At 40.1% G+C, this 27,099-nt stretch overlaps 1 protein-coding gene across 1 annotated transcript in view; it reads right to left on the bottom strand.

The window, feature by feature from the left end:
* SFTPD (surfactant protein D) overlaps positions 1–27,099 on the bottom strand; it is a 56,186-nt gene that overhangs the window by 11,986 nt on the left and 17,101 nt on the right. The window contains exons 2-6 of the mRNA XM_084634909.1: positions 18,681–18,779; positions 17,756–17,839; positions 6,408–6,549; positions 2,781–2,995; positions 676–792 (exon numbers count right to left, since the gene is read on the bottom strand). Coding sequence (XP_084491035.1) covers positions 676–792; positions 2,781–2,979 — 316 coding nt within the window. The 5' untranslated portion in view covers positions 2,980–2,995; positions 6,408–6,549; positions 17,756–17,839; positions 18,681–18,779. The remainder of the gene's footprint in view (positions 1–675; positions 793–2,780; positions 2,996–6,407; positions 6,550–17,755; positions 17,840–18,680; positions 18,780–27,099) is intronic.

Below are 27,099 nucleotides of genomic sequence, written 5' to 3'. Positions count from 1 at the left end.
GACACATATGAAGTGTTTGCAGTTAAACAATATGAAACTCATTTGATAGTCTCTATGAAGATGAACGCAAAACTAAGACCAGGTTCACTGAAAAGTTCAATAAATTTCACATGTACCTAGATTAGTACTGAATGAACATGCCCTAGCCTCATTTATAGTTTTGTTTGAAAATCATGTGAAATTTGCAGTTTTGTTACAAAACTGGTTGAAATTCAAAGTAAAATATTTTTGGATGAAAAGGTACAAGGATCAAGGCTAGATAAATGCTTTGTTCAAACTCCTGTGAAGCTAAGCCACTGGTCTTTACACAGTTTTGCTATTAGGCCCAAACTAAGCCCTACATCCACACTTGATGGTGTAGGCTCATCTCTACTATCAGGAGATTTTCTCTGTCCCCTGGGGCTGTATATGATTGTTCCAATACTGTATACATACATATATTTGCATATTTAACCTAAATTTACTTTTGTTCAGTTTTTATCCCAATAACAGCAGTTATAAACCCTTAGATCATGTATCATAGGTACTTGAAGGTCCACTGTTAAGATTAATTTAGTTGGAGTAAACATGCTTACTTTTAGCTCTGCTTAATTCCAGTTCTTTTAAGCTTTTTCCAGATGATTAGTAGCTAGTGATCACATTAACCTCCCCAATCAAAATAATCATAGCTCTTACCTCTATCTCCAATATCCCCTTTTGTGCCTTTTTCTCCTGGTGAGCCTTTCCCTCCTACTAATCCAGCAGGGCCCATCTTTCCTGGGGGACCTTGTGACCCCTTTAATCCTTGTAATCCTAGCATTGGGTCAAAAGAAAAATAATAGATTTAAAAAAGAAAAAAGTGAGTGAGCTGCAAGAGATTTGCAGATGAATAGGATAAGGTTTGTTAAATTAGGGCCAAATTCTGCTTGCAATTCATCAGGGTGTAAATCAGGTAAGAACCTGCTCCTTGTAATCTAATAATAAAATATAAAGTCTAGTGAGTTGCTATGGTCGTGATTGGATTGCAATATTAGTATCAGTTCATTAACTGTCCACCTCTTCCAACATGTCAAGATGGTTTAATGATTTATTTTGGATTAAAATAATTGTGATAGCAAATGGAAGACACATGTTGAAAAGGCTGCTCCTGAGGCAGGAGTGAAGATATGTAACAGAAATCAATATTGTGTGAATCAAGGAAGAGAATATTCTGTGTGTTTAATTAATCAGTGGTGTAGACCTGAGCAAATATAATGAGGAATTATTGGTTTAATATTCTTGAACATAACACACACCAATCTGTGCTCACTTTTATTTATGTATTCATGAAATTTGTGTTTTTATTCACAAAAATGGAAGAGGAGAGCAAAACCATTCCAAATACCACCATGAATATATATGTGCAAGAGCATTCACAATGGAAAGGCTCCTTGGACTACTTTGGACAGCTCTTTTCATTATTCACACAGTAGATTCAGTAAACAATTCAGAATGTTCAAGAATAATTTGTGGACAAAAAGAGGGGAGTAAGGGTGATTTCTGTTTGGAAAAGAAAACCAGGGGACTTGCAGGAATAAACAAGCCATGCAAAATAATACCAAATACTCAAAGATAAGTCTGCAAATAAAATTTCACAAAACTGTTCAGCGAGCAATTGCAAAGAATGAGCTAATGTACAAAAATGACGAACTGTTTGTAGACAACGTACAAAAAGGAATAAAGACTAAATTGTTCATATACATTATTCACAATGAATAATATGACAGGTTCTTTTAGGTACCTATTGTAAATTAATTAACTCCCTTTTTATAATTTGTAACCAAATGCAATATTATTGAATGAGAAAGTAATCCTTCAATGTAAACCTCTATATGGGAAACCTTTGTTAGTTCTGTAAAGCCAGGTTTTTTTTCTAGCGTGTATTCTGGGATTTATATTAGGAATTAAGTAATTGTGCAAACTACAGAGTAATACCCTACAACATATCTTGATGGAGCTCTTGCTAAACAGACTTGCTCTGAGGTAAGGGGCAGGTAGAAAGGAAAATGTTTTTATTGTAGCTAAGTTATTTTAAATATGCAGGGTAAATAAAGCTACTCTGAAAAGAAATACCACAGTCAAATTCTCTGCTTTATTTTACTGTGGGAACTCTCTCACTCCAAAGAGTATTTACCCATGTGAGTGGTTCCACTGAAGTCCAAGGGTTCACTGAAGTGAATCTAGCCCCAATTGAATATTTACATTCAGCATGCATATTTCCCCTTGTTTGACCCTCTGTCGTCCTCAAACTTCTGGATATTTTTGGGAAAGAAAATTTAGACAATTTTCATAGGGATTTTTTTTTTGAGCCAACATAGAGCTAGTCTACATTTATTTTTATATTTTGATTTTTTTTAAAACTGGGGAAAATTGCATTTTAAAAATCTGTTTCTAAGCCACATCTAGCAGTAACAACTTTCAATCACTACCAACCCAAGCCAGATATCAAATTGATGATCCAGAGATTAAAGGTTCTACAGCACTTCATCTACCCCAGAGGCATCCAGTCCTATCCAATAAGAGGTTTCATGTTGAATATGAACAATACTGTCAGCTCTATCCCAACCTTCAGTAATTACCAGTAGGAACATAAGGACCTTCAGGTTTTACATACCATATGATTAGCTGCATCTTTTTGTACAAGTTTTGCAGAGCTAAATGGTTTGTAGGAAGCATCTTTTTAATGAGAAACAGTTGGGAAAAAAATACCAGACAGACATGTGAATAGTAAGCATAACATTAGAAAGTAAATACTTCTATACCTTGACTTCCTTTTTCTCCTTTAGGGCCTTCCTTCCCATCTCTTCCATCTCTGCCTGGTAATCCATTCTGAGCAGGTCCACATACAACTACTGCACATGCATTTGGCTCCCATTTTTGAACCTGGCTTGGAGTTGCAGTGGATGTGTTCAGCAGGGATATTCCCAGGGCAAAAGTGATCAGTGTTGGAAGCAGCAGCATTGTTCAGACGTCTGCCCTGTTGAAAAAAAAAATCACAGAGTTACTCTAAGAACATTTTGACTCCATGTAATCAGTTTATATTTTGTAGTGCAAACTGATTAAACAAAGAAATGCTCAATGCCTCCATTCGAGTTCAGTTATCCTGGTTCATCATTATTTTACATAAAGCATCAGTGCTCATGGAAAACACTTTATTAAATTCTGGACAGATCTTAATAAAACTTTAAGTTTGTCCTTTGTTAAATTATTCACCATGCAAAATCAGAATGAGCTAAATTTAAGTCCCATCATGCCATCCACTATTTAAGTGTTTGCAAACACTTGGTCCTGATCCTGTTCCTTATCCCATGTGGACGGGCACCTATGTGGTTCCCCACTGCAGCCATTGGGGCTCCAGGTGGGTGAGAGGTTCTCCTGTGCAGAATATATTTCCTGGAGCAGGAAACAATTCGGAAGATTTAAGTGAGCAGAGCAACTGCTTTTCTAGCGAGTGAACTAGGTTGAGCCCTGCTCAGGTGCACTGTGTGTGCTGGGGAAGTGGGCACGCAGGCTGGGCAGGATTGCTGTCCTTGTAATTCAGGACACAACTGCAGTCCTGGTCACACAAATGTTGGTATGGGCGGGGCTGCTTTGGAGGATTTAGGAAATCATGGCTCTTTCCCCCACATCAAGAGTCATGGCTCTTTCCCCCACATCAGCCAGCAGAAAGGGTCCTAAGGAGCACATGCTACACCCTATTCAAAGGTAGCTCAGCGACCATAGTTACCCTGTGATCTTGCATCAATTGTGCCTGTTAAAACATAATGGCCTCAAGGATCTCCTGCTGAGCCACTACCGTTTAAACAGGCTGGGCCATAAAGTGACAATTGAAGCCTTAAAATCCAGGGATTGATGGTTAACATACTGGATTTCTCCCTTTTTGCAAAATACCAAGTTACAGAAAAACATCAGACGAGATCAAAGGTTTGATTTGTTCAGAAAGGCACTGCACTAAAAGTCAGCTGACAAACGCGGTGTATTTTAGTAATTGGCAGCCAAGAAATTAACAAACATACCAGAACTTGCTTCTATTGTACATACATTGCACCCAGGCGTGAAAAGGGTTAGCTAAGCACTGACAGGCTTCTCTGAAATGGTTAAAATCAAACCTAGAAGTACATCATCTGTTTAATAAGCAAGAGATGCATTACTCAAATTCATTTAATACAATGCCACCTGCTATATTAAATTTCAACCTGTGTAGAAGTATTCAGAGAGTCACATCATATTCCATAAATAATATTTTAAAATAAACTCAAAATATAAATTTTGCTACATGCTGAATGCAACTTAATCATTAAAGGACTGAATTAAAAGTTATAGCATTGATGATATCCAGTCACTTACTCTATAATTTCTGGTGCTCTACAGAAGCATTACAGGAATGCTTTAATAAGAGTTCAACTCTCCATTTATATGGTATGCATTGAGTAACATGACATCCGGTTTCTCACCCATATCGCATTCCAGTAAACAGCAGTTTAATTTTGCTACAGAACATTTCAACATTTTAGTTTATCTTGAAACGCTGGTGAAAGGGAAGACCAGGTACAAGAAAGGGATTTCCCACAAATGCAGAACAAATGGAAGGAGGAACTGATCTGCCCTAAGAGACTGCAGGACAGAATCCAAGCACATACAGTAATATGACCTCTCAAATATTTGGCATCTTGGAAAAAGTGTGTGTAATTTATAGCTCACAGTTTAAGCCTGTGCAAACTGCACATGCCAGGCATGATCAAAAGGCCAAGGAAATTGACAGGCTGTGGATCAGGGTCATACAGGGCATAACCTGGATCTCACTAAATTTATCAGTGTGACAGGGGGCCTCTACTCCTGACTGTTCTGGGGATTAGCTCTGCACAGCCAATGCCCCTTTGTCATAAATATAAAGGGAAGGGTAAACCCCTTTGAAATCCCTCCTGGCCAGGGGAAAGCTCCTCTCACCTGTAAAGGGTTAAGAAGCTGAAGGTAACCTCGCTGGCACCTGACCAAAATGACCAATGAGGAGACAAGATACTTTCAAAAGCTGGGAGGAGGGAGAGAAACAAAGGGTCTGTGTGTCTGTCTATATACTGGGTTTTCTGCCAGGGATAGACCAGGAATGGAGTCTTAGAACTTTTAGTAAGTAATCTAGCTAGGCATGTGTTAGATTATGATTTCTTTAAATGGCTGAGAAAAGAATTGTGCTGAATAGAATAACTAATTCTGTCTGTGTATCTTTTTTGTAACTTAAGGTTTTGCCTAGAGGGGTTCTCTATGTTTTTGAATCTAATTACCCTGTAAGATATCTACCATCCTGATTTTACAGGGGGGATTTCTTTATTTCTATTTACTTCTATTTTTATTAAAAGTCTTCTTGTAAGAAAACTGAATGCTTTTTCATTGTTCTCAGATCCAAGGGTTTGGGTCTGTGGTCACCTATGCAAATAGGTGAGGCTTTTTATCCAACATTTCCCAGGAAAGGGGGGGTGCAAGTGTTGGGAGGATTGTTCATTGTTCTTAAGATCCAAGGGTCTGGGTCTGTAGTCACCTAGGCAAATTGGTGAGGCTTTTTACCAAACCTTGTCCAGGAAGTGGTGTACAAGGTTTTGGGAAGTATTTTGGGGGGAAAGACGCGTCCAAACAGCTCTTCCCCAGTAACCAGTATTAGTTTGGTGGTGGTAGCGGCAAGGACAAAGGGTGGAATATTTTGTACCTTGGGGAAGTTTTGACCTAAGCTGGTAAAGATAAGCTTAGGAGGTTTTTCATGCAGGTCCCCACATCTGTACCCTAGAGTTCAGAGTGGGGGAGGAACCTTGACACCCTTCCATCTCTTTTTCCTCTGTGGCTCTTCTCTTGCTCCAGGAACTGCAGTGCCCTCTTCATGACTTGGCCCTCCGTCCAGGTCACTCTGTGGTTTCCCCTTCTGGGGGAGATGTGAATCAAAGTTCCTGCTCACCAGCAGTCTCAGGAACTCCTCCCATTCACTGCCCCAGGTGCCATTCCTTCAGTGGCTGGCCTGGGAACCTGGGCCCACCCTCTACTCCGGGTTCTGGCTCAGGGACCCTCTACACAGCAGCCAAGACCTATTCCTTCCTGCGCCTTGCTGCCTTTCCTTGAGCCCCTTTTTGCTCTGAGCTCTGGGAGTTTATAAAGGCCCCTCCTCTTCCTTCACAGGTCAGCTTCCTCCCAGTTATCTCCCTCATTGGCTGCTTAACTGGCTGATTGGGCTCACCTGGCCTAATTCAGCCCTCTTAGGGTCAGTGCAGGGGGTACACCCATCACAAACAGTAAAGCCAACATCTAAAATTTACACAGAAAGGAAAAGATCTAAATAATCTCTGCAATAACTGAGCTCAAATAGCCTTCTATTCAATAAATGGTATACATCAGAGCTCTTCTCTTACCATGCATTTTTGCCTTAAACAAATGGACACTATGCAAGCAATTTCCCACTGCATATTTTCAAGAAGCAATGCCCTCCTCATTTCTGGGGATGTCCCAGTTGGTTGAGAAGATACAAAAATTCTCTGGACCCTTCAGCCATTTCTGGAATCAAATAGGAAAAAATAGCTTTATTAAAGTTCTGAAACATTTGGATAGGGCTTTATTAGTTCTGGACAGGGCCACAATCGGAAGTTTCACACTAGTATAAGAATGCCATCCCCATGTGCTGATGCTTATGGGGAGAAGTGCCACTCTGCAGACCCAAGAGGTGCGGACTGCTTGGAAAAGCATCCTAACATTTGTATGCTTCTCTGAACCACACCCATCTTCAGACTCCTTAGAGGTTTCCCCATTACTATCTACTCACTCTACTCCATAAGGAGTCTGCAGTGACACAGACCAAAATACTTCCCCCAGACGTCTCTTGTAGAAGTCACTCTGTCCTGCCTAGCAGAGCAAGGAGAACACTGGTGAGACTTGGCTTTTTGTAAAATTCACACACAATTTCCTCATGTCCCCCAGAGAAACCAAAATTAACATTTTTTTAATTATTTGGCTGATTTACAGCCCTGCTTGTCAAAAATGGTCAGTGCTGAACCATTTAGTTATTGTAAATACATCATGTTATCACCCAATAGTGATAGACTGAACTGTACTTCTACAATGCTTTCCAACCAAGCATCTTCTAGGTGCTTTACAAGCAATAAAGAATTAATCCTCAAGACACCTCTGTGAGTATTTTCTCTGTTTTATCAAAGGCTCAAGTCAAGATTTTCAGCCACAGTAACCTGCTAAATCAGTAGGCTGCTAAATCAGTGACATCATTTTCAGAAGTGCTGGGCATCCAAGATTTTCAAAACTGATGTGTGATTTTGTGTGCCCAACTTGAGACACCTTAAAATGGCCTGATTTTCAGGCAGTGGGATACTCAGCACTTGCTGAAAAACAAGGTCCTTTATTAAGGTGTCTCAGGTTGGGTACCTAAAACTCAAGGCATCCAAAACCATCCATGGCTTTGAGAAGTTTGGCCACAGTTTTTCTCACTGAGAGTGCTGTTAAATGCTCAGGACTTTTAAAAAAAAATCAAGTCACCTATTTAAATGCCTAAATGTGAATTTAGAAGCATCACATTAGGTTCCTGCTTTTAAAAATCTTGTTTTTTAAACATCATACCCACATTGACACATAACAACTATGATGGCTCTCAGAATACTTCCCTAGATCTCAATCCTCCATGGTTATTTAAACACAAAATCATTTTTCCGCTCATGAGAAATCTTTTCAATTGAATTGCTTTGACTTCGTCATCCTACATCCAATAATCATAGAATACTTCACATTTTTGTGATAATCTTGAGTAAACTAATGCACCCATAGAAAATAAGGTGCATGCATGAATTTGTTAACAATGCTATCCAGAGGACAAATAAGAGAATTTGCATCAATAACAAAACAAATGGAAAGAGGAACTGACCTGGCCTAAGAAAATTACAGTACAGAACCCAAGCACATATGCTAGTCTGACCCCCTGAATATTTGGCAAGCTTTGAAAAAGAGGGTTGTATAATTTGTAGCTAACGGTACAAAGTGCACATATATTGACTCTGGTTTTTTTTTGTTTATTTATTTTCTCTATATAATTCCATTGTCTTTTCTTCAGCGAGTCTGAGGTTGAGATGCCAGTTGAAAACAAGTCCTAATTTTGCCAGTTATTAGAAAACAAGTAGCAAAAAAATTATACCATTAGCTAAAACCATATGGGCAGAATTAAACAGGGTAAATACAAACCCCATATACGTTAGAGTCAAATAATGCTACTCTCACAAGACTAATTTCTATGATATTTACATTTAGTCTCACAGCAGGCTGAAATTAAATTGCTGCAGTGCCAGTTGGAATGAGGTTCTGCCCCATTTTGAAATGTCTATTAAACATAAATCTGCTAAAGCTCTTCCAGACACACAAAACCAGTTCTTTTGAGGTGGCAAAAATGGAATTGGAATATTACAGGTTGAGAGAGATTGGGGAGATTAAATTCATTCCCAGAAACCAGGAGTGGGGCTGCTGCCAAAGCTACCAGCTGCTTTAGCTTGTTGGTGCTAGAGCCACTGGATCTATGGGGACATGGCTCTGCTGCCCCTCCCGTGGCCTGTCCCCAAACTAGCCTTTGGTGCTGGCTCTGCATAGGCTACTACGGAGACCTATTCCACAACACACAGGGGGGTATGTTTGTTCCACTGGCTGATCCACTGCACACCAACTATACGGGGCTCATGTGGAGGGACTTACCCTGGATCTCTGCAAGAGGAGTGAGTTTCACCCTAAGCCAAAAGTTTCTGCCTGTAAAAAATACCCTCAGTATAATAATAGTAACAATAACAACAATAAAAGCCATAAGCTACAGTAACAAATGAAAACAGTCAGAACCATTTTTTTTTCTTTTTCTGCCAACAATGGTTTGTTTTTCTTCTCACAGCATTTACTGCATGTTCTTGCCGGTTATCATCAGCACAAAGTTAATTGTTAATGTAGTGTAAGGGACTTTACAGACTGTCACTGACTCAAGGAATATGCAAATCTAAGAGCCAGATCCTGCAGCTAGATCTGTGGAAGGGCTTCAGGCCAGTGCAAAGGTTTGCCAGTGCAGATGAAATTGTAGGATTGGGCTCTAATTTTAGACATGATACAATGGCTAAGAGCTACAAACAGCAGGGGGCAAAAACGAGGGAAGGTGAGAGTTACAATGACATGATTACACTGTTCCTGCATTTCATTGTGCATCCATCTAGGTGATCCCTTTTCCAAAATAAATTCAATGGTTAAATGGGTTTATTTGCCCAAACAACTGTTATGCAGCCTTTGCTAGAAGCTGGGAATGAGCAACAGGAAATGGATCACTTGATGATTACCTCTTGATTCCCTCTGGCGCACCTGGCATTGGCCACTGTCAGAAGACATGATACTGGGAAAGATGGACCTTTGGTCTGACCCAGTATGACTGTTCTTATGTTCTAAATTCCCCCTGTTATTTAACTGTGAATTCTGGATTCTTTCCTTCTCCCATTAGTGTCGATTTGAGGACTTCAGTAGCTCAGACATTGGTGAGAGGTTTATCGCAGGAGTGGGTGGGTGAGATTCTGTGGCCTGCATTGTGCAGGAGGTCAGACTAGATGATCATAATGGTCCCTTCTGACCTCAATATCTATGAATCTATGAATTGTAAAAATTTTGGCCCCTTGATTTTAATTTGAAATTAACAAAACATCTGCCATGAGACCCTATTTGCACCTTCTGGGGGTGGCGGGGGGGGCTCCTTTTTTATTCATATTACAGCAGCTCCTGGAGTGGAGAAGTCATTGTATTTTTGTTCTTTGGCTTGGACGCAGAGCATGCTTGAAAAGCCACAAATCCTCATTCTCCTGCAATCAGATGACCTGGAGCTACTCTGGCAGCAGCCTTGCACGTGTTATCACAGCATGGACCACATTCCAGTGGAGAGATTGCATGGGGGACACATTCCCTCTGATTGTGTTTGAACCCTCTCTCTCTCTTCCTCTTGAGATTGACATAACTTTCCTGTGGCAAACAAAGCAATTGTTCACACAGAAAATTAATATTAAGAAAGTTCTTTTAGCTTCTTTTAACATGATTGAGGTAAAAGAGGAGAGTCAACACTATGTAACGAGACATCTTGCCTCAAGCACCCACAGCCCATCTTCAAGGGATGGACTTGCAAAGCACTGACCAGCTCTACATTGCCATCTTTTGCTGCTTCCAAAGATACAGTGTTTCTTCCCTGCAAAATTTGCCTCTACACTCTGACATCTGTAGAATTCATTGGGAATTAGCAAAGTTTTTGTTGTTAAAAAGCTGTATGGTACATTCTGTACATTGTAACCTTCAACATGGCATTTCGAACTATGTAGCAATGATGGCATGAGTCAAGGACTAAGTAGCAGTTTAACTCTAATTTACATGGCTTTTTGGAGGGGAAGAGTTTAGTCAGGTTCTTCAGATTAATTTACTAATAATATTTTGTACTTAATGGAGCTTCTCATCCAAAACTAGTTACATTATTTACAAAGGAGGGAAAGTATTGTCCCAATTTTACAGATGGGGAAATTTAGACAAAGCGAGGTTAAGTTATTTGTTCACAAGCCACTGGCAGAAGTCAAGATTAGAATCTAGGTCCCCTAACTCCCAGTCCCATGTTATAAATGATATACAACACTACCTTTCCCCCCATGTTAAAGCTGAGTTAACCATTTGTGTTAAAAAAAACCTACACAAACTCTTGGTTGACTTGCAATCCAATCATAAAGTCCCATATTTTATACTATTACTTGTTCATATTAATTTTTTTTATAATAGAAACAAAGCTCTTGCTTTCTTTCCACTAGATTCGAAATGTTTAAGACAGCTAAGCTGTCAAGTAAGTGGCCTTCTAGCAATCCAAACAACAGAAAGGAAGCACTAATTAGACAGTACACTATATGAAAACCAATACGTACAAGTTCCCTGAAGACAATTTTAGAGTAATCTGTCTCTGTCTCTTATTGAAAGTTCTCTACTAGAAATAGAGGATCCTTTCTGGGATCTCCTCCTCAGATGTAGAAAACTGCTGTAAGTGAATTTCCATTAATCATGGGACATCTCCACAGGAGAAATCACTTCAAATAATATCCAAGGCCATCTATGAAGTCAGAAAACAATAGAACTTTCCTCTTTTCCCACCACACATCAGATAACTGAAATCAATGGCACACCTATCTCAACACTGGAGCTATTCAGACTGATAAAATAATACTCATGAGGACTTTCTGACTTTAGATACATGGGTCCATAGCTGAGGTCAATATCAAGTGCTCATATGAGACCTCAGCAGAGATGCATGCATTTTTGCAAGTATTTCATTTTAAATTTTGATGAAATTGGCCTACTGTACAGTATTTTATGACTAGGAGAGACTATCTGAATACAATAATTGGATATGTTAAAATGGCCTATTACGGAAAAAAAGAGGATTTATTGAAATAGTTATTGGAAAATTGCTATTTATTTTATCAGGAATCCAACATTAAAGCATAAAATAGGTAATAACCCGGCTATTTCTTCTCCTCTTCCCCATCAACAGGGGAAGTAACAAGAATGTCACAGGCTTCGACAATGGCCTATCATACCTCCCCAGTTAGCACCCAGATTTGCAGCGTAGGGTTTGAAAGTCATCATAGGATGCCTTACTTTCCTCTCCATTGCATATTGTTGCACTATTTCTTAATTCTTTGGTCATTGTTAACATTAATAGCTGCAGCTAACAAACTAAATAGGCCTAAATTGCTTTGGTTAGCAAGTGAATAGCCCATTATTCCTTCTGGTAGACAGGGCCAGTAAGGCTGTAGAGACAAACAAAAGGGAAAAGACCCTCAGGCTTGAAGAGGTAGAGTTATGGTTAGAAAGGAGGAGGTGGGCTTAGCAAGGGAAAGGGAGGAGATGGCATGACAGAGTCTGCCGATAGAAGAAACTTGAAAGGCCTGAGAAACGACATTAAAAAGATCAATTATAAAAGGTGGGAAGGGATTTGAAAAACTTAATATGAACAAATAGTGCTGAAGAATTCTATTTTTAATTTAATTGGAAACAGGATTTTAAATTTATTTGAACGTGGTTATTTTGTGTTGGAATCCTAAACACAACCAACACTTAAACTCCCTTGATTTTTGGTTGTCACCTTGGTAACTGGAATGACTGAAATCAAACTAAAACACACTTCAAAACCCTTCATCACAAGGTGTCATAAATCTAAAGGGAAGGGTAAACACCTTTAAAATCCCTCCTGGCCAGAGAAAAAACCCTTTCACCTGTAAAGGGTTAAGAAGCTAGGATAACCTCGCTGGCACCTGACCAAAATGACTAATGAGGAGACAAGATACTTTCAAAGCTGGAGATGGGGGGGGGGGGAAGAAACAAAGGGTTCTCTCTGTCTGTGTGATGCTTTTGCCGGGAACAGAACAGGAATGGAGTCTTAGAACTTAGTAAGTAATCTAGCTAGATATGCATTAGATTCTGTTTTGTTTAAATGGCTGAAAAAATAAGCTCTGCTGAATGGAATGTAGATTCCTGTTTTTGTGTCTTTTTGTAACTTAAGGTTTTGCCTAAAGGGATTCTATGTGTTTTGAATCTGATTACCCTGTAAGGTATTTACCATCCTGATTTTACAGAGGTGATTCTTTTACTTTTTCTTCAATTAAAATTCTTCTTTTAAGGACCTGATTGCTTTTTCATTGTGCTTAAGATCCAAGGGTTTGGGTCTGTGTTCACCTATGCAAATCGGTGAGGATTTTTATCAAGCCTTCCCCAGGAAAGGGGGTGTAGGGTTTGGGGAGGATTTTGGGGGGAAAGACATTTTCAAGCAACTCTTTCCCAGTTATATATCTGTTAGACGCTTGGTGGTGGCAGCAATAAAGTGCAAGGGAAAAAGGAAAATAGTTTGTACCTTGGGGAAGTTTTAACCTAAGCTGGTAAAAATAAGCTTAGGGGGTTTTCATTCAGGTCCCCACATCTGTACCCTAGAGTTCAGAGTGGGGAAGGAACCCTGACATAAGGGTTTTAGTTCCATTTTAAAAAGAGTCCTGGATGCGGGAGTCTTTCCACAAATGAATGAGACTTGGTAAGTTTGGTTGACAAAGCACCAATGGTAGTTTTGAAGAAAAGAAGAGAAACAAAATCTCACTGAAATCCATCTGCCTACAAAGAAAATGCTGATGGCTTTGCAGAAGATGGAATTGTGTATCTAAATTAAATAGGTAAGGTTAACAAATAAATCTTACATGTGAAAAAAGTTAATTATCTCCATAAATTACCAAATTAAAAACTAAAATTTAATTTCATTTTGCACTTCACTCAGCTTAGAAAATGAAAATAGGCTAGTCATTTTCTCTTTATGTCAGGGTGGAGTCTTCCATACCTGCTCCCTCTGTGTAATATCTTCTTCCACAAGCAAGTAAGGATGGCAGTATCTGTCTTTTGCTTGTCAGTTTCCCTTTTGAATTCTCATGGCTGTGTTTTGGATTACCTAGGAAACTGACTTGCTGCTGACAACCATTTTTAGCAATGGGTTCCCTGAACTGGTGCTAAAAACAGTTTTAATGACAGCGTAGATGGGAGAAAGCTATTTTGGCAGTGTTAAAATGATCTTGAATGGGACTTCAAAGTTAGTTTCTACTAGGAAGCCATCATGTAATGTTATCTAATTTTTCAAAGATTAAATTCTCTCTTAGATTTCTGAGTAATGTGGGAATATTAGAGAAACAAGGTGGGTGAGGAAATATCTTATATTGGACCAACTTCTGTTGGTGAGAGAGCCAAGCTGTGTCTCTAATATCCCAGGGCTGATACAGCTACAACTATGCTGCATACAATAATGTGGAGATAGTTTAGTTGACGTGAGCCACCCATCCATAATGCAGTCATGTGTCTCCAAGTAGACATTAGATGCTCTCTCTATAATCCAGTCCTAAAGTCAAGTTACATTTCTTGGCTGCAGATCTTTGCAGAAAGAATGTACTCACTGATATTATCAAGAAGGAAAACAACTTTTGATTTCTCTTTCCCATATTATGGCTGACACCGTGTTTCTGTCAGGGACAGCTTATTTTGCATTTATTTATTAATGTTTCTATATCGTATTAGTTTTGAAAAACATAGCAACCAGACCGGTGATGGTCATTCAGATCAATGAGCTTTGTCTCGATGATTTTCTGGCTCATCCCATTGCCTTTTGTTACCTTTTCGAATCTGTCAACAACCGTGGGATAGGACACATGCTGCTGCTTCGATTTAAGGCTGGCTAAATTAATTGACTTAACTGTGTGCAAAGATGACTGTATTTCGAGGGTAAGGAATTTTTAGGGTGTATAGGTGTTTATGTACGTGCATGCTTGGTTTTTAAATAGAAAATGCCTCGTATTTTTTATTACTAGTGTACATGACTTGGTTTCCCTGTTCAGTTTTGTATTGATTCCTGATGGAATGCATAGGTAAATCAAAAGGGACTGTTAAAGGACCAAACAGGAAAGGCATGATACACGCCTTCAAAGGAATTAAGATAACAATGGCTGGGCCATCAACGGGGGGGCAGAAGTGATCTATCTGGCATAAGCCAGGCTATGATGTTTTACCCATTTTAAGGCTCAGCCTAATGTCTAAATCCTTGTAAAGGCTAGCCGGCAGAAAAAGGAGGGCGTTAAGTGAGTGGCCAGCCATGCTATTCAGTGTGGCAATGAAAAGAGCCATGCTCAGAAAAGAGATGACTCAGAAAGAGCCAACTCAGAGATGGGGAATCAGATGGACCTGCCTGAGCTATGGATAGAGAGGTTAAACTAGGTAAGGGAATGTTCATCTAGGACTCTTTTTTTTATTAATAAAGTTGTTTTTGAATAAATGAGATGACATCACTAAAATGAGGAAGCAAAGATCTTCACTTCATGGGACCATAGTAACTACGTATCCACAGTAACATAGCTGAGTCCATGAAGATCTTGAAACAAGTTCATCGTATCTCAGAGCGGGACAAACACAGAGATAAGGTGCTTTACCAACCACCAGGAAAGTAAGGCTTCAAGGCATCGTTGAAAGCTGCTTTAGATAGAATAGATTTCCTTCTGGAAATTCTGGGTAAATGGACTGGAGTCCCTTTATTTCAAGTACTATTCATGTTATGGCAACTTAGCATATTTCTAGAAATTCTTTCTGACCCCTCTATAATCAGTGGTATTATCACACCAGGGTCCCTATGAGCAGTGAAGCTTTCCCTTGACACTGTATGATCAACATTAGGTGCTAGCCTAAACAAAAGTGAATAAAAAAATGAAACAAGAAGCATTAATCCACCAAAAGTCTGTCAAACCACCAAGCAGTATGTTATCTTGTATTACTGGCCTTTGTCTGTCTCCCATTTCCCTTATCTCCTCCTCCAATTTTGTCTTCTCTGTCTTGTCTCTATTTAGATTGTAAAATCTTGGGGCAGGAATTTTGTCTGTCTGTAAAGTGCCATGGCATTTGTATAATGGGACTTAAATCCACAATGTGCCCAAACTCCCGTGGGCTATCAAGGGACATATGACCCACAAACTTCCAGAATTCCCCCCATTTCAATAACCTGAGAACAAGGCTATAAATAGGCATACTGTAGACCTGTAAATGGCTTTAAACAGAGATTAATGGAAATCTAGCGTTTCCATTCTTACACTTGGGCTTGTCTACACTGGCGCTTTACAGTGCTGCAACTTGCTCACTCAAGGGTGCGAAAAACACCCCCTGGAGTGCAGCAAGTTTCAGCGCTGTAAAGCACCGTGTAGTGGTACCTATGCCTCTCGCAGAGGTGCTTTATTTAGAGCACTGGGAGAGAGCTCTGCCCTGACTACACGAGCCACCTTAAAGCACAGCCGTGGCAGCACTTTAGCATTGCCAGTGTAGACTAGCCCTTCTCTGCTGGAACTGTGTGGCACAGAATGGTCCTCTTTTGGCCTTTGACATAAGATACACCCGTGATCTGTATTCTCCGTCAGTTCCTCGTGATAGTTGTTTTTATTTAAGTCGGAAACTGTGTAGGTCTCAATTTCTCACAGCACTTGTACTATTCTTCAGTTTTAGCCAGCTCAGGACACAGATTTCATCAAAATTGAGCACATCTATACTTTTACATCGCTAATGCAGCACAGTATGCAAAATGCGAGGCTATTGTAAATCAACAAGGTTATATAATTATTAAAGTTGCATGCCCACTTGCACTAACTGATTTTAACGTAAACCACAAGGACAGGGAGATTAAAATTCACATATTATTAACCGTTTTTCATTACAGGTTTTGTCATTCCATTTGACATCTGCATACATTTCTACAGAGTCTTCCACTCCAAAATGATTATTTGGTTCTCCTGCAGCCCAGTTTGAGTATCCTATTGCTTCACCACTTAGATTGCTTCACCCAGTTTGAGTATCCTATTGCTTCATCACTTAGATACTGAAATGTACCTCCTGTTTGTATATCGTTTATTCCAATAAATGCTTTTTTGTTATGACGAACTACTATTTGTTGTATGGCGCTGTTCTCTGCAGAACTCCTTGGAGAAGCAAGCAGGCCACCAGCTTGGGAACATGTGGCTTTTGAGGTCTCAAAGTCACCTTCAGAGCCATTGGTTTTGAATGTTTTTTCATGGCACTACTTCCATTTATGAAAAACCAAGCTAGAAAAAACACAGAAGCACAGTACATCTAAGTTTATTTTTTCACACACTATTCTTTATGTTAGAATAACAGGTTCTAGGACCCTGGAGCAAGAGGCAGTTATTTTTGTTGATTCATTCTGTCAGACCAGCTGAGACTTATGTACACTAACCTAGAAGTTTAAAAGGGGAAGAATATGTTACTGGTACAGAGAAAACTATGGACAGAGGCAAAAGGTCTCAGGAAGACCCTATCACAACCAGGAAAAACTTAGGTTGAGGTTTATACTTTATTATTGTTACTTCAGTTAGCAATGAAGGCATAGCTGAGGAAGTTTTTATTATCCTAGAGAGCAGAGTGGGAATTGTACACAGTACCAGAGTTTGAATACAATTAACCACTGCTAGCTTAAAATATTGCCATATCACTATTGTAAGGTATGGTGTTTGGGAACATTACTGCAGTACTTTTTATGAGGCCAGGCCCATTGTCCTTGATATGGCACAGTGAGAAGTCCTGTCATCATTCTATTATCTCAATTAGTATTTGCACCCCTTTTTACAGGTAAGAATCAAGGGATTGTTTCTGTTCCAGAGAAAGTAAATGGGAAATCAAGGGGCAGAATGAGGCCACACATGCTGTTGATGTCAGATAGTGGTTGTCTCCCACTATTCTTTTTGGTCACAGGACAAATCAAATAACATTTCAGACACAAAATGGCCCCTACCCAAACCACACTATTTCATCTTAAGTATACTTTGAATGGGATTCTTTTAGCACTTGATTCCACAGCTATTCTCAGAGGGACTTTCCTAATTACACGAAAGTGGAGACCTGCCAAGGCTAACAATACACATGAGAGGAGGGTTAGACCTGTACTGCCCATATTGTAGAATTGAGTTACTTTACTAAAACATCCAACAAGTACACAGAAGTTTGGAGAATGAATGAATAGCAAGAAGCCCAGATCAGACACCAGATATGAATCCTTTTTAACTCTGAAGAAGTAGCGATGTAGATCTGCATCTAAATTACTCCAAATTACTCTCACTGACTGGAATGAACAGCACTTCATTTGTCTTACCATTTTAGATTTTGCTGACAGTAGCTTTCAGGCTCTTCAGTTGCTCTTGCAAATCCCTTATTTCAGTTTTTAAAAGCTCACATTCTGAAGGAGAAAATAATAGTATTATTCTTATTGTGTCACATTAAAATATGGAAGGTTTTCTAAAAGCTTAAAAAAGCCAGAGAAGTGATCTCCAGAACTAGTAATGAATCACAAGTGTAACACCAAATTAACTGTTTTTGATTTCTTGGTTCCTCAAGAAGATTCAACAAGTTTAAAACTTAGGTGTTGAGGCCACAGGTCTACTGAAAGTAAAAGGGAAACTACCCGTTGAGTGCAATTCTTAATAGCCCCTGCTGCAATGCTAGCTTTTCAATTCAACTGTAAAAGCTAAAAATTAGAAGCAGAAGACAACATAGTTAGGAAAATAAAGCCTTGGAAATTAGAACAAAGTTAATTAGCAAAGTTCTGAGGAGAGTTGTGAAGAACATGTGCACTCACTAGAAGCCCACTTGACTTTGGCAGTAGGTACAACTATCACGAACGAATTTCATGAACAAGAACTGAAATCATTTGTACAGCTGCTCCTGGTGAACCCTTGTAGGACTTCTTCCTTGTCTTCCAGCAGCACATCCTTCATCCCACAAACTCAGGGATCAGGTATCCACCACTGTGGTATTTGTCTCCTGTAGGATGCTACTCTTAGACGTTTGAGTTCATCAGAATAACCCTTCAAGCCTTGCTCACTTCCCTCCATTGCAAACCAGACTGTCTGGTTTCCCCAGTGCCCACCTCTGAGTATTTCTTCAACACTCAGAAAGAAGCAGCAAAGCCCAACTGGAACATTTATGAAATGAAAACCATTAAATAGTCTATAATAGCCTCTATATATGCACTCTTCGGCTTCTTCTTTACCCTCCCTCAAAGTAAGTGCACTGCTTACCTCTGCCTCCACTGTCTCCCATTGGTCCTTCTGCACCTCTGTCTCCTTTTGGTCCAGGGGATCCATCCTTTCCTGGAAGACCTGGTATCCTTTTTAATCCTTGCAATCCAATGTGTTTATTCAGGGAAAAGGAAGAGACAAAAAAAAAGCAAGTAAACAATTGAATTTGTAGGTGTTATAAGAGGTTGTGATTGCTGTCATAATTACAGATGGATCAAGAAAAAGACCATCATGAATTCTGGGAAAAGTTCAGATCCTGATCCAGGTTCAAACTTTATAGTAATTCAGTTTATTTAATCTAAGATATTATTAACAGAGGGAATGGGCCAGATCCTCACCTGTGGGAAATTAATGGAGTTACGCTGATGTATGGCAGGTGAAGATCTGGCCCAGGAATTTAATCAACGATATCCTTCTAATGAAAAAAAAATCATGCCACCTTCCTGTCCCCAAGCACTTTTCTCTGTGGGCAAATATTAGTTCAAGCAAGTTTTCTGTTTACTTTACTTTTTGTTTAAACTACTTTTAGCTCTCCGCTCAATTAGGCAAAACTGCCAAATCTCACAAATCTGAGGGAGACTTCTCATCTGGGATTAATTGTATGAAAGCTCTCCTCTTGTGAAGGACTTTGCAGTATGTTTTAATGAGCCAGTCATGATCTGAATTATTTTTAAAATGTCCATTATTCCAGTTGTCAAGGTGACAGCTGATCACTGAACTGAGCTGATCACCACCCAAGTGCCCCATCCTAGCCTGAGGTCACTGTACAGGAGTCTGCCTCACTTTCCCCTTCAAGGGACTTCTTAAATAAGCCCTGCACACACAGTCCAAAGGCAATTAAAACACTCCCTTTCTGGGGTCCAATTTATTTAGTCCTGACCTACATGCGCCCTTCAGGCCCCAACCCCAGTTCAGTGTCTTTCTCCTCTGAGGTAGGGAGTCCCCAGCCCACTTTCCTGGAGTTTTGTCCCAATTCAATGCCTCTTTCTATTTCTTCAACCAGGAGTTTGGCCCTCCAACTCTTGTTCAATGTCCCTCTTCTCTTAGATAGGAAGTCCCCAGTCCTCCTTCCTAAAGCTGGGTCACAGTTCAATATTTCCCTGCAAGAGACAGTCTTGCTCCCTACAGCAGCTTCCTCACACCAGCTACAGTTTCTCAGGCTTCTGCTTTCTGAGCATTCCTCCACCCATCTCTGCAGCTTCCTGCACTCTTCTAGGGGAATCACTTGACCCTTGCTCAGGTGTGTCTGTTTAGTAACTAGGGTTGGCTGGCTCTGGCACACAATGGGCTACATCACCCCATTACACCCAGTCTCAAAATACTTTAAGGCCCTCTGAACACTGGGAAATTGATCCGTTGCTGATGACTTTTGTCAGCAATGGTTTTCCTTAATTGGTGCTGAAAACATCGTTTCCAGCAGTGTTACAAAACCATTCTTGAATGGGACTTCAGGTCAGTTTCTACTGGGAACCCACTTACAATGTTACCTAAATTTGCAGAGATTAAATTCTTTCTTTGATTTCTTGATTAATATAGGGACAGTCTAGTTGATATGGGCCCCCCATCTGTAATGCAGACAGCTGTCTCCAGGCATTTATTAGATGCCTTTCATAGAATATCAGGGTTGGAAGGGACCTCAGGAGGCCATCTAGTCCAACCCCCTGCTCAAAGCAGGACCAATCCCCAAGTTTTGGCCCAGATCCCGAATGGGCCCCTCAAGGATTGAACTCACTACCCTAGGTTTAGCAGGCCAATGCTCAAACCATTGAGCTATCCCTCTGCCCTTCCCCCCACTATTTTCCAGCCCTAAAGTCAAGTTAAAACTCTTGACTGCAGATGTTTAGGAAAGACATTTCACACAGTAATATCATTGTGACGGATTGGTGAGAAGCTGTAATAAGATGAACAAACCTTATGGAATTAAGATAAACTTTACTGAATTAAGTTGAACCTTACTGAATTAGGGTTAACGTCTGTGGGGTTCATTGTATTAAACATGTAATTGTGTATATGTTATTGTGGTATTTTATGTACCTCCTCTACTGGGGGTGGGGGAGAGGCTAATATACTTCATCCGTTATCCACCCTTTAATGCCAATTTTCTGGGAAGAAATGGATATACTAGCTCAAACAATTTTCCAGGGGTCAACAGACAAATAAAGGATTTTTGGATAAATACCGTGGGGTTTAGTTCCTCCTTCATGATCCAGCAAACGGACAGGACCCTAGTCCACAGAGGGCCCCAATCCTTAGGGAAGGATTGGAAGACTCATAACAGTAGGTGCATGTCCTAAGCTGAAGCTCTGATGAAATTGTAACCACAAGGAAGCCCCTAGGGTGAGTATTGAAAGACTGCTCTTGCCTGAGCCCATGTGAGAGTTGGGATGAATTCTGATAAGCTTATCAGCATGTGTGCAAGTTCTTTCATTGTATTTAATATGTTTCAGCTGTAAACATCTCCTGGCATTAGGTGCCTATGCTGTAAGAAACTGGTGGCGGCAGACTTCCCAGGATTAAGCCCAGTGGTTAGGGTACTCACCTGGGACGTGGGAAAAGAGATTTGAACTAGGAACTGCCACCTTTCAGGAGATCGTCGAACCAAGTGAGCTATGGGACATTCCACTGTGGCTCTCTCACAGTCTCTCCTGTTAAAGCTCTTCACTGTGGATAAAGAATGTTAAAAAGTTACTGGAGCAGTGGGACTGGCCCCTGGATCTCCCACTCTAAAGTGAGAGCTCTATCCATCAGGCTATAGTGTCATTCATGCTTTCTCTTTCTGGCCCAGTGATTCTGTATCCACAGTTGAACAACTTTAACAGGAGAAAGCCCCCACCCCATCAGAATATCCTCTGGCTCAGTGGCTAAAACACTCACTGGGAGGTGGCAGATGCCATTTCAAATCCCTTTTCCTTTTCCAGTGGAGGGGAGACATGAACTGGTGATCTCCGACAGCACAGGTGAATACACTAACCACTGGGCTAAAAGTTATCAGAGTGGCCCTACCAAATTCACAGACCATTTTAGTAAATTTCACGATCATAGCATTTAAAAAATCTTGAATTTCACGGTTTCAGATATTGAAATCTTACATTTCACAGCATTGAAACAAAGCATGAATATGTATTTAAAATGGCAAAATATAAATATGTAAAGCCCTTAAGTTAACAAAAGCTGTGAAAAAAAGTTCTGGTTTCAAATGTCATTAATTGAATGGGAGCATGGAGTATCCTGAAACTGTGTCTTTCTTCATTCTGTCTCTGTGCTGAGAACACCTGTCCGTGTTTAGATGCAGCTCTTTCTCCATCCATGGAGTTTACTGGAATTGTCAGATAGTGCCGAGCTAGCCTTGTGAGGTGGGGGTCTTCTGCCTTCCACTGAAGATCAAGTTCACCATCAGCATGTGCATTTGTGTAGGGTCAAAAATATGCACCGCTTTTGGGAAGCCTGCTCCAGGCTGTTGAAACTTTTGAGCCATTTTTTCTGTATCGCTTGACTCTTCCCCATATCAGTAATATTGTTGAAGCTTCTTTGCCATGCAAGAAAACACCTGCTGAGCACTGGCATTTAACTCAGCATTGTCAGAGTGATTTTCGTTTGACTGTCAGTCCAGAACAGTACATCCATTACTTTGTTGTACGCTTGGTGGATTGTGACATGTGGAAACCAAGTGATTAAGTCCATCAGTCCTGTGGCATTCTTGGCAAGGAACTGAACTTCCTCACTCAGCTGAGCATCATTTAGAAGGGTTGAAAGGTCTGTTAAAATCTGCGTTTTCGGTGTCAGTGTGAGCTCTTCTGAGACAAACTCAGAGTAATACTTCTGTTGAGCTGCATAGTATTGTACAGCCCAAAACCAGGAATTCCAATGAGTAATGACTCTGGGAGAAGTGCAATTTTTTTGTTCCCCTATTTCAGACATTTCAGTCACATTTGCAGTGTTCTGCCTATATCAAAGTTTGAGGCTAGGGCAGCGTTTAAAGATCGTTTTAATGTAGCTGACCAGTTTACCAACTTTACCAAGCTCGCATCTCCACAGCTCACTGACAAGAGAAATTATATATGCATTACATCTAATTTGGACAGTATTTGGCATTAGACCTTGCATAACAGACTTGAAAGATTTTGTCATGTAAGTTGCATTGTTGCTTATGAAAGCAGATACTTTGTCAAAGTCTGCACGGTATTTTGAAATGGTTTTAATTATCGTTGGAGAAATTATAGTGTAGTTAACAGCATCCAAGTGAATGCAGTCTGCAAACACTGTTGTTAGCTTTCCTGTCTATACATCTCCAACCTTGTCAGAAATAAAATCAAACAGACCATGCAGTACATAGTTGTCTTGCTCATCAGTGAACTCATCAGAAATAACTGCAAGAGACTCACATGAGTTGAAGATTTAATCACCAGCAAAAACCTTTGGAAGGTAGTCTTGTCATAGCTTATTTTTACTTGGGAAGCAATTGACATTTTGTACATTCCATTGACTGAATTCAGGCAGCTTTGAGTGGTTAAGTTTTTCCACGGTATATTAGCACTTGCAAATGTATCCACAAGTTCCATTGTAGCTAAATGGTGGGTCTTACTGCTCTCTGTCATCTTCTTAAAAAGAGATGAAATCATTTCCCAGCAATGCCCTTTTTCTTGTTCTATGGCTTTCCAAGTCTAAGTGGCGTTGAACTGTTGCCCATCAAGGGTAATCCAACAAGACACTGCAGCTTGTACAAAACACCATTGTCATGTAGAACTTGGCTTCCAAATTCTTTCACATGATCTGCTGCAGTTATGACTGTAGAGGTTTTTGATTTACTTTGAACACTCATTTTAAAACAATTCCACTTGTCTTATGGTAGGCGACCAATTGAGATCACTACAATACAAAACTGCCCTGGATGCTCATATCTACCAAGTAGTGAGTTGAGCCCTGAGTGTTATTTGCTGCTGTAAAGTGTTAATCAATAAATCCTGTCAAGTTCATGGCCTTTCTTTTTTATATTGAAACAAGCTAATAATCACATCTGGGACCTGTAACGGTACATATAACTGCATTAGATTTTACTATAGGGTAAAAGTACACAAAACATCAGATTTCATGGTCCGTGTCGCATTTGGTAGTGCTCTAGTTATGAGGGACATCCTCCTCTCCCCAACTCCATTCTAGGTAAGCTTGCCTACAGTGGGCCGATCCTGTTGGAGAGGTCTGAGCACACCTAATGGATTGGGCAAAGGGATGCCTATGTTTCCATGGTTCATGCACCACACTGAGGCAGAGGCGTCCAGATGTCTGGCATGGGGCTGCATTGCACATGCTCAAAGGCAGAAACATAGATGGTAGGGAACTTCTACTGCAAAAATTTAGGTGCCAAGTGAGTTTAGAAACCTATAGGGTTTGGAGGCAGCTGAGAAGGGGTTTTATGAATCTAGGTCCTGATTCTGAGATTTAGGTGCCTACAGCCTTTTGGGAATCTAAATTAGAGATTTTAAAATGGTGTACATGGCACACGATAAACTGACACAAATGTACTAAATATAGGCCTTCATAGGTACAAGACAATAGTACATGCCTACACTTGTTCAAATGGGCAATTAAAGACCTCAGCAAAGAGGTAGGTTTTGCACCTGAATCTCTGGTAATTCAAGAAGTAGCAAGTCCTGGAAAAGTTAGACCTCCATTAAGCGTACCTGTCCCTGCTCTAGGAGAGTTCAGTCCATACAACTACAAGTAGGTAACATAGGGAGTCAAGCAATTTATCAACACACTGTGTCCCAGACCATACACAACTTCATAGATCATGAGCAATATGTTGAACTATACCTGGAAATGAGCAGAAGACTAATGCAGAGTTTTCAGGTCATTTCCTCATTTCCGTTTGGAAAAATACAGTTTTTAATTTCATATTTTTGTAGCTGTATCTATTTACAATAAGTACTTACGTAATTCTATCGCTTTCTTACTTCTTTAATTTAGGCCTACTTAATGCATCACAAAATTCAGATCTAGATTTGGATTTCAAACAACATATAGTTTGAAAGTGTTGGGTTCTGGTTCAGCCCTTTATACGGATAGGAGCCATATGCAACATTCAGTCATAGATTCCAGTTCAGATTTCAAATTTCAGGGTCAACAAAATTTGGGACTGAATTCTAAAGAACCCCAAAGTTCAGGTGTGTTTGGATCAAGGATCCTTGCTCAAGTCCATCACGGCACAATAATTTCATACAAAAATTCAACTCCTGGCACATGGTACTCTTAGCAAAAACACAAGCATATATTGTGCAAATTGGATAAACATAAGAGCTTTGCATATCATTTAAGATCATTTCCAGTTATGTACAATAGTAGATATGTGTTTGTTGGGATATGTAAGGGTATGTTGAAATGGTATTAGGGAGTAGAAGCACGGACAGACACCGTTTCTGCCCATGATAAAGTGCTACCCCTCTCCCGTCCCTTCTGCTTGTTAAGGATTGATAAGCATTGCAGTTGCATGAGGAATGTGGTTGTTTAAAGGATACCCTTTGTGCGAAGAGGTGTTCTCTCCCCCCTCCCTTCCTTTTCCAGCCACATAAACAAGTTCGGGGTCATGGCCCCTTCCTCCCTTTCCTGCAAACTGCTGATTAAGGGAATGCATGGCTGCAATTACTGCAAAGAAATGTATCTTCAAGGTAAAAATGTCTGTAGAATATGCTTAATGCTGTAAACAGGGGCAGGGATAATTATATTCAGTATATAGCTATTAATATTCATTGTATGGGCATTCGTTACTCAATAAGGGTATTGGGGGTGTTGTAGTAAATGTAGGTATTTACATATTAATTTAGATAAAAAGAGTGTGCTGTAACTAATACAGGGCCTACTCGACAATTAGGTCGAGGGGAACAAGTACCACAAAAAAGAAGCCCATCTACTCAATCTGCCTCTGGGTCCCCCAGCTCATTCTCTAACAGTGTTCTCTAGAAAGATTTTAACAAGCTAAACTTTATTTTAGTGGGAATTTAATGACAGACCATATATTTGAAGAGCTGTCACTTAAGATATGGATAAATTGTGTCATTTAATTTGTGAAAAAAACACAACATGCAAAGCTGTTCGTTCATCTCAGTGAGTTTGGTCTCTATTAACTTCTGGCTTAGTGCATTGCCTTTCAGAGTCCCTTGTAGCAACAAAGGATGGGCTTCATTGTGTTCCTTTGAAATATATCCAGTTAATATACTCCACTGTATGCAAACATTACTAAACAACTGAGTGGTTACTCAGTTTGCATTGTAAGTCTAACTATTTGTCAGGACTTATGTATAGGTTTGGGAAGGGTTATTTCATTTTGTTTGTTTTTATTTTAAGAGAGGGAAGGGTTGTTTGCCTAGATGCGGGGTTTTAGTGGGCACTTCTTCTCAGGTGCCACAATGCTCCTGTCTACTCTCCCCTCATCTCCCTCAAATCTGTCCACAGTCTCCCCTCTTCCTCTGCATTATTCACTGTTTATTATTTGTATTGTGGTAACTCCTAGGAGCCCCAGTCAAGCACCAGAACCTCAATGCGATAGGCACTGTACAAATGCAGAATAAAAACAGATAGGCCCTCCCTGTCCATCTAACATGAGCTCATTAATAATACTGATCCCAACTGTGGCAGAGAAAATTCAGTGACTTGTGCCTTATGAAGAGGAGAGCTTTGTTAAATATATAGATGCACTCTACCTGCTTTTAGAAATTCTAATGCATTGACAAATCCTGCCAGAAATATTTTACAGAAAGAAATATGGAAATAATCGTGTCTGATATTCCCTGATTTGAGAGATACTGAACACAGTTTTATCACATAGGCAATAGGTCCAAAAGGAATTCAGTTGTCTTGTTAAACAGTGTTTTGGGTGACCAGTGCTTACAGACCTTGTTCTGTACAAAGTATCCTAAAGCACTTCACAAAATACCGGAAGTGCAGTGATTGTGCAGAAGAATGTGACAGCCTTTGTGTGCTGAGCAAGAACGTTCTTGTGTAGCTTGTCTGAGCATGACTGATTGAAGAGGAAACGTCAGCCAGGACATTAAGACTGTATCTGCCTCATTTGGGCCAGAACTGCACCTTTCAGTCAATGCTTTGAATTGGGGACAGTGCAGAATTCCTCCCAAAGAGTTCGATAGCACACAGGGAGGGCACACCAATTGCTTCTGCCCTTCAGAATGTGCAGCATACTACTAACCACCGTCTGTCACGCCCCCGTTGGGGCAATGTCTAGTCTCTCGGTGCTGCTTAGACAACAGGGCCAATCCTGTCCCCATAAGTCACTTGAGATTTGCCTTTGGACCAGTGTCTGGTTCCAATTGTGGTATAATTAGATACATGTGTAACCCTTCTGCCCGTCAGAGTTGGCAGCAACAAGGGCCGGGTTCAATATCTAGGGGTTCCATTCCAATAACACAAT

Source organism: Lepidochelys olivacea (assembly GCF_965140295.1).
Source record: "Lepidochelys olivacea isolate rLepOli2 genome assembly, chromosome: 7".
NCBI classification, from domain to species: Eukaryota; Metazoa; Chordata; order Testudines; family Cheloniidae; genus Lepidochelys; species Lepidochelys olivacea.
Note: the sequence above shows the minus strand (reverse complement) of the source record. Positions and strands in the feature narration are given on the sequence as shown.